Genomic DNA, 14,887 nt, shown 5'->3' with positions numbered 1-14,887 from the left:
CCGCGCCACAATGGGAACTCCTCAAAGGTTAACTTGTTTCTATTTTTATTCTATTAACAGGAGTCACCTCTTTAACTTTGCTCTTTTACCCTTCCTGCTCTGCTATGCTTCAGATTGGCCTATTTTGTGAATGCCTGGCACACTTAGAGGTCTTCTGAGTTATCCTTTTCTATTTATGATCATTTTAATGGGTCTAAAATTATCTACTTAGGAGTTCCCCGGTGGCTCAGCAGGTTAAGGAGCCAGCATTGTCACTGCTGTGGCTCTGGTTACTGCTATGGCTCAGTTTTGATCTCTGGCTCAGGAACTCCCGCATGCCAGTGGTGCAGCCAAAAAACAAACAAACAAAAAAAAACCAAAAAAACTCCCCAAATTACTTGTTCACCTGCAAAGAAAACATTTTATCCATTTATGTGAATGTTTTCTTGCATTTCTAATGCTTTATTTCTTCAAGTTGCCTACCTTCGACAGTATCTGTGAAAGGCAGGTAGAAGAATTCTTTTGTATTAAAATACTTGAGAAGTTAAACATTTATGACAAAAATGGGAGTTTCCATTTCGGCTCAACAGTAACGAACCCTACTAGTATCCATGAGGACATGGGTTCGATCCCTGACCTCCATCACTGGGCTAAGGATCCAGTGTTGCCGTGAGCTATGGTGTAGGTCACAGATGTGGCTAGGACCTGGCGTTGCTGTGGCTGTGGTGTAGGCCAGCAGCTGCAGCTCTGATTTGACCCCTAGCCTGGGAACTTCCACATGCCGAGGGTGTGGCCCTAAAAAGCAATTAATAAATAAATAAACAAAACATCACACTGTGAGCAGAAATTATCACATAGTAAATAACTATACTTCAATAAAACGTTTTAAATGGAAAAAAAAACCCCACTGCTTTTTAAAAAACTTTGTCTATCTTTCTAATATTCAAAATGCTAATATTGGCTGTCGTGTAGGCCGGCAGCTGTAGCTCCAATTAGACCCCTAGCCTGGGAACCTCCATATGCTGTGGGTGTGGTCCTAAAAAACAGAAAAATAAAAAAAATAAAAAATATAAAGAAGATTGTGCGTATACCTTATAAAGAAAATATCAGTTTCCCAAGCCTGACACAAAGTGAGAATTCAATAAGCATTAGGTCTGATGATTATTTTAGGTGGTGCAATTATCTTAGAGAGTGCAATTACATATCATCTATAAATACTTGCAAAGGGACAAAATTCAGAAATTAGGCTTTAAAAATCTCTGTTCCCAAAGAGGACGCATTGCTCATGTTTTTGATTTGTTATCTTGCTGAAGGAAACTTGGGCCCAGAGTTATAAATGAGAAATCAAACATTCTAAGCTCTGGAGGACTCCCACACACCCACAGAGAGCACTTCCCCATCGTGATTTCTCAGACATTCCTCAGGCTTCTTTCCATTTCTTTGAACTTAAGCCAAAATAGAGCTTTGCTCTTGGTCTTATTCAGGGGTTGGCGATGTATTTTCCCTGTTTTTGTAAATAAAGTTTTATTGGAATCCAGCCCATTCATTTACATATTGTCTATGGCTACGTTTTTGCTACAAAGGCAGAGGAGTTGGCTTGAAAAGCCAAAAATATTTACTCTCTGGCCTTTTACAGAAAATGCTTGCTGACCCCTGAACAAATCTGCTGGAAACAAAGCTGCTGAGGTGTAAAAAATACTGAAAAGTAAGGCGTTCTGTCTCTTTTTGGATGTCCTCCTAGTCTACAATGACAATTCAAAGAAGCTGATTTACTCTCAACCTAATAACGAGATTGAACCCGAGTCTCCTCTGCAGCCAGCTGCTGCAATCAGGTTCTTAACCCATTGTGCCACAGAGGGAACTCCTCATTACCTTTTTCAAAGCATTTTAAAAATGAAGGGAGTTCCTTGGTGGCCTAGTGGCTTAAGGATCCAGTGTTGTCACTGCTGTGGTGCAGGGGTGTTTTTTTTTTTTTTGTCTTTTTAGGGCCACACATGCAGTATATGGAAGTTCCCAGGCTAGGGGTCGAATCAGAGCTGCAGCTGCCGGCCTTCGCCACCGCCTCGGAAACCTGGGATCCGAGCCGAGATTTCGACCTACATCACAGCCACGTACCTAAGCTTGTGATCTTAGGTACGATTTCTGCGTGTTGCATTCTCATACGAATCCGTTTTTGCTCACATAAACTCTTAACAAAAATTGAATATGCCTCCATTTATCATTTAACACGATCCACAGGCACAGCCATGGGTCTGATTTCACTTCTTGTTTTAAGTGAGTATCAGATCAGCTGGTCCTCATTTGCCTCGTGTTCCTTAGCTGATTCTTCGGTAAAGTAAACTGCACAAAGTCGTGTCCCTGGAGATCAGAGGGCGCATCTCACTGACCAGAGACAGCCCAGACGGCTTCCTCCGCTTGCTGGGGGTGCTCGGTGATGTTGTAAATGACAACATCACACTCCAGCAGGTGCATGAGAAGGTCTTCCCGCGAGATGGCCTGAAAGAGAAAGACAACCACGTGGATGGACCTGGAGACGATCAGACTAAGTGGAGAGAGTCAGAGAAAGACAAATATCATAACGTCTCACTTACGTGTGGAATCTAATTTTGAAATGAAACAAATGAACTTATTTACAAAACAGAAACAGGAGTTCCCACTGTGGCACAATGAGTTAAGAATCTGACTGCAGTGGCTCCAGTTACTGCAGAGGTGCGGTTTCAATCCCTGGCCTGGGGCAGTGGCTTAAAGAGCCAGCATTGCTGCAGCTGTGACCTAAGCCACTGACGCAGCTCGGATTCAGTCACTGGTCCGGGAACTTCCAGATGCCATAGGTGCAGCCATTAAAAAAAGAAGGAAAGAAAGAAAGAAAAAAAGGAAACCCAAACCCAGAAATAGAATCACTTTTTTTTTGTTTTGTTTTGTCTTTTGTCTTTTTAGGGCTGCACCTGCGGCATATGGAGGTTCCGAGGCTAGGGGTCGAATCAGAGCTGTAGCTGCCAGCCTACACCACAGCCACAGCAACTTGGGATATGACCCATGTCTGTCACCTACACCACAGCTGATGGCAACACCAGATCCTTAAACCAATGAGTGAGCCAGGGATCAAACCCACACCCTCATGGTTGCTAGTAGCGTTTGTTAACCACTGAGCCGCGACAGGAACTCCTAAAATATTTTTTTTCATTATAGTTGATTTACTAGATGCTCTGTCAATTTCTGCTGTATAGCAAAGTGACAAGGTCATACATATACAGATATACATTCTTTTTCTCACATTATACCACGTATAAAACAGATAACCAACAAGGCTCTACTGTATAGCACAGGGAAAACTGCTAAATATTCTACCTATACAGGGAAAGAATCTGAAAACAAAATTAATAGGAATTCCCGTCATGGCTCAGTGATTAACGAAACTGACTAGGAACCATGAGGTTGCAGGTTCGATCCCTGGCCTTGCTCAGTGGGTTAAGGATCCGGCATTGCCGTGAGCTGTGGTGCAGGTCGCAGACGCGGCTCGGATCCCACGTTGCTGTGGCTCTGGCATAGGCCGGCGTCTACAGCTCCAATTACACCCCTAGCCTGGGAACCTCCATATGCCGCAGGAGTGGCCCTAGAAAAGGCAAAAGACAAAAAAAAAAGAAAAAAAATTAATATATGTATGTGTATAACTGAATCACTTTGCCATACACCTGAAACTAACACAACGTGGTAAAGCAGCTATACTCCAAAACTACAATAGCAGCGACCGAAAGAAAGTTGACAGCCACTTGCTGCAAGAAGCAAACAAAGTAACCTTAAAGTTTAGATGGGAACAATTCCCAAATTAGTAAGCTGCCTGGAAGGTTCCACAGGAAACATTTTCAGAGGGTTTCTATTTAAAAGAAAATGTTGGCTCTCTTCTGCGTGTAGTTTTCAAGTAACAAAGAAGTCTGTGAAAATAGCTGGGAAGAGGTGATGACAGCAGTTGCAACATGTTCTTAGGTACTATTTCTGCATGCTGTTAAAACTCCCATTCAGGAGGGAAGACTCAGGAGTTCCCGTTGTGGCTCATTGGTTAACGAACCCAACTAGCATCCATGAGGATGTGGGTTTGATCTCTGGCCTCGCTCAGTGGGTTAAAGATCCAGCATTGCCGGGAGCCGTGGTGTAGGTTGCAGACACAGCTCAGACCCCACATTGCTGTGGCTCTGGCACAGGCTGGCAGCTACAGCTCCAATTGGACCCCTACCCTGGGAACTTCCATGTGCCATGGGTGTGGCCCTAAAAGACCAAAAAAAAAAAAAAAAAGCAGGGGGGAAGACTCAGAACACACTAGAAGAAAATGTGAGGCATTTAAAACTAACTCGATCTCGAGGCAAGTTTATTTGAGTAACCATGGATCATGAATCACTCGGAAGGGCTGATGAGTGATTCACGTGGGTTACTTCAGAATCCTCAAGATGTGATTAATCTGTTCTCATTTGAGGTGTAAGGCACTTGATCAGAGTTGACAGTTGGGAATATTTTATTTGATTGTTATTCTTATTCTTGTTATTATTTTGATTTTTCTGTCCACACGTGCGGCATATGGAGGTTTCCCAGGCCAGGGGTCAAATTAGAGCTGCAGCTAATGGCCTATGCCACAGCCACAGCAGTGTGGGATCTGAGCCATGTCTGCGACCTACACCACAGCTCACAGCAACGCTGGATCCTTAACCCACTGAGTGAGGCCAGGGATCCAACTTGTGTCCTCGTGGATACTAGTCGGGTTTCTTACTGCTGAGCCACATTGGGAGCTCCTGAGAATATTTTAAAGATACAGAAACTTTTTTTTGGCATGCCTGTGGCATGCAAAAGTTCCCAGGCCAGGGATCGAACCTGTGCCACAGCCGTGACAATGTCGGATCCCTAACTGCTAGGTCACCAGGGAACTCCCAAGATACAAAAACTTTTCATGGAGAAAAATATCAAGTTCTTAATTAGACAAAAATCACCTGGTGATCAAAGGGTTTAGCAAGTTGCTCCTTGCCCCGTGGATCCGGCATATTTCCCAGCAGTGCCTTACTTTGGGTCCGTAAGAGGACCAGGACTGACATCAGCTGTTACTCCTGCTGTCTCAAGGATCAGATAGTTCCCCCTAAAGTCTTCTTCTTTTTTTTCTTCTTTTGTCTTTTTGCCTTTTCTAGGGCTGCTCCTGTGGCATATGGAGGTTCCCAGGCTAGGAGTCTAATCGGAGCTGTAGCTGCTGGCCTACACCACAGCCACAGCAACGTGGGATCTGAGCCGCATCTGTGACTTACACCACAGCTCACGGCAACGCCGGATCCTTAACCCACTGAGCAAGGCCAGGGATCGAACCCGAAACCTCATGGTTCCTTGTTGGATTCATTAACCACTGAGCCATGACGGGAACTCCTATCTGTGGGTCTTTAAAGTGTCCAATACAGGAGTTCCCTTTGTGGCGCAGCAGAAATGAATCCAACTAGTATCCAACCACAACTAGATTGTGGTTCCATCCCTGGCCTTGCTCAGTGGGCTAAGGATCCTGCGTTGCTGCGGCTGTGGCATAGGCCTGCAGCTGCAGCTCTGAGTCAACCCCTAGCCTGGGAGCCTCTACGTGCCGAGGGTGTGGCCCTAAAAAAAAAAAAAAAAAAAGTGTCCAATACGCATTCACTGAACCAAATTCAGTTATAAACAGTGATTGGGGAGGGAGATCTCAACTCACACAAAGATCGGGGAGAGGGGACAGGAGCCACGTCTCTAGAGTGATGAGGGCGGCGACTTGAGGATTCCCTGACCAAGGGCTGTGGGAGGCGGGGGAGCCAATATAAAGAATGTCTCCCCACGCGGCAGCCCTGCAAGGGTTAGGGGCTGACCTCCGGCACCTCCTGAAAGGAGCTCAGGGTGGTGCTCAGGAAGGAGGCACTCTGTGCGCTGGAGAAACACGACGGTACAGGCCTTCACACAGGTAAGTATTTCCAAGAGAATTTTTTTTTTTTCTTTTTAAGGCTGCACCTGCAGCATAGGGAAGTTCCCAGGCTAGGGGTCGAATCGAGTTGCAGCTGCCAGCCTACACCACTGCCACAGTTCATGGCCACACCAGATCCCTAACCTGCTGAGCGAGGCCAGGGATTGAACCCGCATCCTCATGGATCCTGGTAGGGTTCGTTTCCGCTGAGCCACAATGAGAACTCCCAGGAGAATGCCCAATTTCTGACATCTTCTCATTCCTAGCAAATTAGATCCAAACTCTCTAAGAATTTCTAATTTATTTGCTGCAGGCAAGCCTTTAACTTGGAGACAGTGAGCATTCATCTCCATCCTAGAGGAAGACCTGTCCCAACCTTCTCCTCTCACCTCCCCCACCTGCTCACAGGGCAGGAGAGAGGAGATGAGAAGCAAAGAGTAATGACACACGGTCAGGGCATCAGAGCAAAAGGTGGCTCTAGCCTCTTGGCAGCACGCCCGGCACTCACACAGTAGGTCTCCATGGCAAAGTCGGGCCGGGGGCTTTCCAGCTTGGAAAGCGTGCCCACGATCTGGAACGTGCCTTCCTTCAGTTTGGCCAAGGAGGCGTCCAGCATGGTGGATTTATATTCGTCTTCCTCTTCCTCCTCTTCGGTGATGTCTTCAAGGGAAGCTCCAAGGACACAGTTAGAAAGAAACTGCAAAAAAGCAAACAGAAATTTCCCAACTACTAAGAACCCCTGAGGATAAGGCCAGTCAACACAGGATGATTCTAAAGCCTAAGCTTTACCGAGGGCTTGCCAGCTGTGCCACTCATCACAGCTAGTGCTAACACCCCGTATCTCGTTGAAATGGGTTTAATTCCCACAACAGCACAGGGAGGTGGGTACTCTTATGATCTCCCATTTTATGGGCAAGGAACTTGGGCTCAGAGAGGGTAGAGAGCTTGTGAAGGGTATTATCCTGCCCTGGCAATAGGCAGGGCCGGGCTAAATTCATGACCGGCGTTTTGTCCAACAGCAACGTAGAAATGGAAGGAGATCCACTTAGGAAACTTCAATTTGCCATTGGCCACAGTAACAAGAGTAGGAAGAAATACATGAACTTTAGGTAATGTTTCACTTAACCCAATATATCCAAAATATTATCAGCTTAACATGTTATTGTTATAAACATTATTTTGATATTATATATTCTTTTTCCCATATAGTAAGTGTTTGAAAGTCAACGTGCGTTTTAAATTTACAGCACATCTCCAATGGGACTAAGAGCTACATTGAAATGTTCAAGAAGGAGTTACCGTTGGCTCAGTAGTAATGAACCCAACTAGTGTCTGTGAAGAAGTGGGTTCGATCCCTGGCCTCTCTCAGTGGGTTAAGGATCCAGTGTTGCCCTGAGCTGTGGTGTAGGTCACAGATGCAGCTCAGATCCAGCATTGCTGTGGCTGTGGTGTAGGCCGGCAGCTGCAGCTCGGATTTAACCTCTAGCCTGGGAACTTCCACCAGCTGCATGTGATGCTCTAAAAAGACAAAAAAAAAAAAGTTCAATAGCCACATACAGTAGTGGCCAGTGGCTACGAATAATGACATAGAATGAGGCGGGCTACATTTCTTCCCTTATTTTACAAAAGCTATCTTTGTGAGTGGTTTGTGGCATGTTCATAAGCTTCATATATATCATACATATGTAAATATATGCATATATAAGTGGAAATAATTTTAATTGTATATTAAACGTGTAATTTATAGATTAAACATATGAAATAATCATGATGATATCACAGCTTGGGAGTTAACACATAACAAAACCAAACAAAAAGTCCCACTTCATTAATTTTGATAAAAAACAATCCAAGTTAGGCGTTCCCGTCGTGGCTCAGCAGAAATGAATCCAACAAGTTTCCATGAGGACATGGGTTCAATCTCTGGCCTTGATCAGTGGGTTAAGGATCCAGCATTGCCATGAGCTGTGGTGTAGGTCGAAGACGAGGCTCGGATCCAGTGTTGCTGTGGCTGTGGTGTAGGCTGGCAGCTACATTTCCAATTCAACCCCTAGCCTGGGAACCTCCATATGCCACAGGAGCAGCCCTAAACTGACAAAAAATTAAAAATAAACATAAAAATAAAAAAAGCAATCCAAATTTGTAGGCAAGGTATCAGTTCAACCTCTTATTGGAATTTATTTTCCCCAAGTATGCCATATATATTTTCATTTATCTCTCAAACGTACATATTCAGTTTTACTGTCCCATTTCACAGGTGAGGCGATTGATGCGAAGCAGTAAGTAATTTGCCCAAGATTGTATGGGGAGGGGGGGGTGAAGTTGGACCTTTTGAAATGATCCCCAAGGCTGCATTGGGGACACACCTTGACACACTACTACATCCCAGAGACCTGGGGGAGATGGGACTGGGGTGGCCTTGCCCAGCTGGACCTGAGGACAAGAGACATGGTTTCCATATTTTTCATATGCTTTCTATTCCTACTCCCAGGTTGCTTAGTGCAGACAACAGCAATTACTTGGAATGTGAGAAAAGTGAGGTCCTGGTTTGTTAAAGAATAATGAGAAATGTCTCTTATTGATAAGCTTTTGAAAAAAATCTGCAGACTGGAGTTCTCCTGCGGTGCAGCGGTTAAGGATCTGGCATTGTCACTGCAGCAGCTCAGGTTGCTGCTGTGGTGTGGTTTGATCCCTGGCCCGAGAACTTTTGAATGCCACAGGTACGGCTGAAAACTAAACAAACAAACAACCCCCCCCCCAAAAAAAAACCACCTCTGCAAACTAAAAAAAAGGTGTATTTTCAAAATATAATGTTGCAAAAAAATAAATAAAGATCAAAAGGGGGTATTAAATTCCCTTCCCTCCCTCCCTCCTAATCTCAATTGTGCCCCCTTCCTTTAAGTATTCCAGTTGTTATCACTGGGTTTAGAACATAAACCAGGAGTTCCTGTTGTGGCCCAGTGGGTCAAGAACCTGACTAGTGTCCATGAGGATTTGGGTTTGATCCTTGGTCTTGCTCAGTAGGTTAAGGATCTGGCATTGCTATGAGCTGTGGTGTAGGTCACAGATGCAGCTCGGATCTGGTATTGCTGTGGCTGTGGTGCAGGTCGGCCGTTGCAGCTCTGATTTGTCCCCTAGTCTGAGAACTGCCAAAAAAATACTTCTTAAAAAAAAAAAAAAAAAGACGCGGGCCTTTGTGCTTGCCTCTGCTTTGTTAATTTATGTCACAGACATGGTAGAATTCTGACTAAGCATGAGGCACTGTTCAGTTGCTGCGTAGGGCTGCATTCTAGCTCTCATGGTTCCTTTCCCCCATAAAATCAAAATGATCCTTTGTGGCTGTGTGTCTCTAACGACACACGGATTTTTTTCCTCTCTCTTTTTTGGCTGCCCCGAGGCCTATGGAGTTCCTCGGGCCAGGGATCAGATCCCAGCCAAGCCATAGCTGCAACCTAAGCCACAGCTGTAGCAATACCAGATCCTTAACCCACTGTGCTGGGCCGGGGATCAAACCTGCGTCCTAGCACTCCCAAGAGGCCGCTATTCCTGGGGTGCCACAGCAGGAACTCCAACACACAGTTTAATTAATGAATTGACTTCCTTCTGACTTTACCCTTCATCCCCACGTTCATTGCACCCTGACCACTCTCTCCTCTGCAACCAGACTCCCAGCTCAGAACATTTGTGTTTGCGGTGCCCTCTGGGAACTAGTTCCTAGGGCTGGACCCTCACCCTGTGTATTTCAGATTAAATGTCCCTTTCCAGGGAGCCCTTTCAAGCCACTCTAGTGAAAGCAACAGTTTGCACCCACCAGCCAGCATCTTTTATCCTCTTTCCTTCAGAGTACTTCCCACGTGTTGAATTATATCTGGTTTATTCTAAAAATTATTTATTGTCTGTCCCCTTCTAGAGAGGCAGGATTCCTCAAGGGCAAAAATCTTTTTGGTCTTATTTACAGTGCCTGCCATTTAGTGGAAGCTCATGAATAAATAAGCTGCATCCTGTGCCCCGAGGTGATAATAGTTAAGTGACTTGTGTATTCTTAGAGACATTTTTAATATTTAGATTACCTATCATTTATCCAGCTACCTAGCTTCACATATTTGTATCTTGTTGGAAGACAAATAAGTTCTCACTACCCCTTCCCATCTTTCTTTTTTTTAGGGGCTACACCTGCACCATATGGAGGTTCCCACGCTAGGGGTCAAATCTGAGAGCTGCAGCTGCTGGCCTACACCACAGCCACAGCAAAGCGGGATCTGAGTCATGTCTGCGACCTACACCACAGCTCAGGCAACATCGGATCCTTAACCCACTGAGCCAGGCCAGGGATCCAACCTGTGTCCTCCTAGATACTAGTCGGGATGTTATGCTAAGCCATCACGGGAACTCCCTGGAGACATTTTCTGTATCTATCTATCTATCTATCTATCTATCTACCTATCTTCATTAGATTTTTTTAATTTTAATTTTTAAAATTTTATTTATTTTACTTTTTTGCTTTTTAGGGCCGCACCCTCAGCATATGGAAGTTCCCAGGCTAGGGGCTGAAACCAAGCTGTAGCTGCTGGCCTACACCACAGCCTCAGCAACATCGGATTCTTAATCTACTGAGGGGGGCCAGGGATCAAACCCCTGGATCCATCCTCATGGATGCTAGTCAGATTCATTTCCACTGAGCCAGAAGCGGAACTTTATTATATTTGTATCTATCTTGGTGAAAGATACAAAGTCATGCTACTCCTTCCTGTCTTTTTGTTATTGCTGCTGGTTGGTTGTTTTTTTTTTTTCCCTTTCCTTTTTTGGCTGCCCTGAAGCACACGGAGTCCCTGGGCCAGGGATCAGATAGGAGCCACAGTTTCGACCTACGCCAGTCCAGATCCTTTTAACTCACTGTCGTGGCAGGGGATCAAACTTGCCCCACCAAGCCTGTTGCACCACAGTTAATGCACAGAATTCCAGCATTAAGTTTTATTTTGAAGCATCCAGAAGTTCCCAGACTGGGGATTGAATCTGCACCACAGCAGTGACAAACGCTGGATCCTTAACTGCTGGGCCACCAGGGATCTCCTTCATTGAGTTCTGTCCTTGTCCCTTCTTTCCCCACTTTCCTGGGAATGTGGACGATATATCCTTTATTTTTAGTCCCTTCTAGTAGGTATATATAATATATTATACTATCAATATATTGTTTATCATAAGTAATTACATGTTACATATAGATATACTCTTTTTACATGTAAGTTATATATTTAAATCTATTTTTTTTTGACTGACCAACTTTAAACGGCGTGCTGAGTGGAATAGTGAGCTTGGGGATGTGACTGTACCTGCAGCGTAATCTGGTTAAAGTGAGATACTGGATTAGAGTAGCCTTGAATCCAGTGACTGGTGTCCTTATTAGAAGAGGGAAATCTGGACAGAGAGACCCCGAGCGAGAACACCATGTAATGATAGAGGCAGAGACTGAGTAACGAGTCTACAGCCAAGGGATGCCTAGAGTTGTCGGCGACCAGCAGAAGCTAGGAGAGAAGCCTGGGCCAGACTCTCCCCTAGAGCCTCCAGTAGGAACCGATCCTACCGACACCTTGATTTTAGACTCTTGGCCTCCTTAACTGGGGGAGGCTCTGTGGCTTTCAGCTGCTCAGTTAGCGGTGATTTGTTACCACAACCCTAGGAAAACAATACAGATGACATGCGTGGTGGCCTCATCTTATTTGTCATCTGAAAGTGTGAACGTTAACCTCACAGAAGTCTGCCCAAGGTGAGTTTCGTCTTCTCTGTATCCAATGGGTAGAAGTAAGGTCAATGCGTCCTACTCAGGAAAATGACAAAATCATGAATCAGGGCTTTCTTTAGGCTACTGAACCTTTAAAGATGAAGGGCCCCCAGGGGCTTGTTTTTGAACTTCATTTTCCAGGGCTAAAGATGGTGAAAGGTGGCGTTCCCGTCGTGGCTCAGCGGTTAACAAACCCGACTAGCATCCAGGAGAACATCCAGTTTGCTCCCTGGCCTCACTCAGTGGGTTCAAGATCTGGCGTTAAGGATCTGGTGTAGGTCGAAGATGTGGCTCAGATCTGGCGTTGCTGTGGCTGTGGTGTAGGCCGGTGGCTACAGCTCCGATTGGACTCCTAGCCTGGGAACCTCCATATGCCCTGGGTGAGGCTCTAAAAAGCAAAAATAAATAAATATATATATTAAAAAAAATAGTGAAAGGTGAGGAAGCTTAATGGGACTTGGGGTCCTAAATAGTCTCTTGCCACATAATGCTAAAACCGTATGTTGAAGGGATGAGTGAAGGAAAATGCCCCGTGGCTGATATAATCATCGTTGAACTTTTTTTTTTTTTTGGCCACCCCGTGGCCCAGGCCAGGGATCAGATCCGATCCCAGCCTCAGCTGTGACCTACGTGGGGTCCTTTAACCCACTGTGCCATGCCAGGCATGGAATGTGCGTCCTGGCGCTGCAGAGCCGCCGCCCATTCCCATGCGCCACAGCGGGAACTCGCCATTGGATTTCTTTCTCGGTCAGTTGCCTGCTTTAGACAAGTTGGCGGAGTGCAAAGAGAGGCAGGCTAGGAGGTCGGAGACCTGGGCCCCGTGTCCAGGTCCTGCCCCTAACTCACTAGGTGATCCTGGACAAGCCCCTTTGTCCCTCCAAGCCTCGGTTTCCCTTCACTGACAGGGGGGAGCCAGGGCTGGACCCGCAACTGCCAAACGCCTGGGTTTCCAGGTGGGGCGCTTATCTAACCTGGATGCAGACTGATGAGCAAGGGGCACTGGCTCAGCCCAGCACGAAGGACCACCCTTAGCGGAGGCCCTGATAGTGCCCAGTGGCTCAAGCCCTCGCTGGGTTCAGGGGCCTGAGGCTGGGAGCCTGGGAGCTGGGGGCTGAGTTTCTGTTCTACCCGCTGCTGCTCACCTTCCCGATGTTTCTGCTGCTGTACGAGTCCAGCAGGTTTATAAACACCCTCTGGATCCGGATAGCTTTCTCCGTCCTGGCAGAAGCTGCCTCCTCTTCAGCCATGGTGGGAGCCTCGCTGGTTGCTAAGGAGAAAGAGTCCCTTTGGTTGCCAGGGAGGCCGGGGCCCTAATATCGCGGGGCCCAGCAGGCTCTGCGGGGGCGGGGCCTAGGGCTCAGGGCGAGACATTCCCGGGCCGGGGGCGGGGCCTAAGGGTTCCAGCGCCGCGAGGGCTTTCAGCGCCCGCCTGCAGGGCCAGCCCCACTCTGCCCAGCTGCTGGCCGGGTGCCTTCTGGCAGGGCGCGCCCTCTATTCCCTTGCCTTTCTTTTATTCGAAAACTCTGGAAACACGTCCCAGTGGCCACTTGACAGGGAAGACTAAAAATATTGATGAACCCGGAGTTTCCGTGGTGGTGCCATGGGTCGTGGATACGGGAGTTGTCACTGCAGGGGTTCGGGTCGCTACTTTGCCGTGGTTTCGATCCCTGGCCCCGGCCTTCCGGGACTTCCTCATGCCGTGGTTTGGCTGAAAACAAAACAAAACAAACAATCTGATGAAAAGTCTAGGTCCAGAGTCTAGACCTTCCCTAAAATGAAGTGAATGAACGTGCCCCTGGGGGATGGTCTGACCCGGAGAGCAGGGCAAAATCCTCTACTGCGAAGAATTGTTGCTGTGGAGCTTTCGATGTGGTCCCCACCGTACTGCCAGCGGCTGCCGGATCCACTGGGCTCCACTGGTTTAGCATTTGAACTGATGAATCACCCACAGTCACAAAGGGCTAGAATTTAGACCTTGCCCTTTGCAAATTAGGGTAGAAGTGCAGTTGCCGGCAATAAAAGGACAAATTAAGAGATACCATTCCATTAGTCCTATCAAAACCCACAAAGGTCATGGTGGACTGTAATTTTTTTTTTTTTTTTGGCTTTTTAGGGCCACACCCGAGGCATATGGAAGTTCCCAGGCTACGGGTCTAATCTGAGCTACAGCTGCCGGCCTACACCACAGCCACAGCAACTCAGGATCTGAGCCATGGCTGTGACCTACACCACATCTCACCGCAATGATGGATCCCTGACCCACTGATCGAGGCCAGGGATTGAACCAGCATCCTCATGGATACTAGTAGGCTTCACTTCCTCTGCACCACAACGGGAACTCCCAATATTTTTGTGCTTTAAACATTAACTTTTTTTTTTTTTCTTTTATGGCCCCAACTATGGCATACCAAAGTTCCTGGGCTAGGGGTCAGATCAGAATCACAGCTGCTGGCCTTTGCCACAGCCATGGCAACACCGGATCCCAGCCATATCTGCAACGTAGGCTGAACGGGCAATGCTGGATCTTTAACTTGTTGAGTGAGGCCAGGGATTGAACTTCCATCCTCATGGACACTATGTCAAGTTCTTAACCTGCTGAGCCATAAGGGGGTCTCCTTCAACTGTTTTTTTTTTTTTTTTTTTTTCTTGTTAGGGCTAACCTTCGGTATATGGAAGTTCCCAGGCTAGGGGTCAAATCAGAGTGGCAGATGCTGGCCTACCCAACAGCCCCAGCAGTGTGGGATCCTTAACCCACTGAGCGACAACAGGAATGTCTCCTCTGCCTTTTTATTAGAGAAAATGACATCCTTGTGGTACACCTTTTCCTGTGCTTGACTGCTAGGGTAGAGCCAGCGAAGAGGTTAAAAGCTTGGTAGAGGTTCTACCACCAGTGTTTCCCAAAAATACCTTCCAATAGAATGTAACCATGCCCCTCTAAATCTTTATTGACATCAATGTATTTAAATAGGAGAAATTACTAAATTAGGTAAAATGGCTCAACACAGCTAAACCCGTTTTCCTTTCCTGCTTACTGGTCTGGCTGAATGTCTTTCAAGCGGTTACTGCACATCTGTGTATTTTTCTGAGTTGATCATGTTTTTTGCCCATTGCGCTCATGTTTTTCTTACTGAGTTACAGCGGTTACTTATTTGGAGGGTCTTCTTTCTTTTTCTTTTGGA

The 14,887-nt window shown here is 46.4% G+C and overlaps 1 protein-coding gene across 3 annotated transcripts in view; it reads right to left on the bottom strand.

Moving 5' to 3' along the window:
• AK7 (adenylate kinase 7) overlaps positions 1–13,018 on the bottom strand; it is a 59,821-nt gene extending 46,803 nt beyond the window's left edge. For 2 of the 3 annotated variants that reach the window (XM_047796367.1, XM_047796366.1), the window contains exons 1-3: positions 12,851–13,017; positions 6,438–6,626; positions 2,367–2,475 (exon numbers count right to left, since the gene is read on the bottom strand). In XM_047796367.1, coding sequence (XP_047652323.1) covers positions 2,367–2,475; positions 6,438–6,626; positions 12,851–12,955 — 403 coding nt within the window. In that variant the 5' untranslated portion in view covers positions 12,956–13,017. Of the gene's footprint in view, positions 1–2,366; positions 2,476–6,437; positions 6,627–12,850 lie in introns of all 3 variants that reach the window. The other variant, XM_047796368.1, reaches the window with a different exon arrangement.
• Between the last annotated feature and the right edge of the window lie 1,869 nt (positions 13,019–14,887).

The sequence above is a fragment of the Phacochoerus africanus genome, chromosome 9 (genome assembly GCF_016906955.1).
Source record: "Phacochoerus africanus isolate WHEZ1 chromosome 9, ROS_Pafr_v1, whole genome shotgun sequence".
In the NCBI taxonomy this organism is placed as follows: Eukaryota; Metazoa; Chordata; class Mammalia; order Artiodactyla; family Suidae; genus Phacochoerus; species Phacochoerus africanus.
This window is presented reverse-complemented; position numbering and strand designations above follow the sequence as displayed.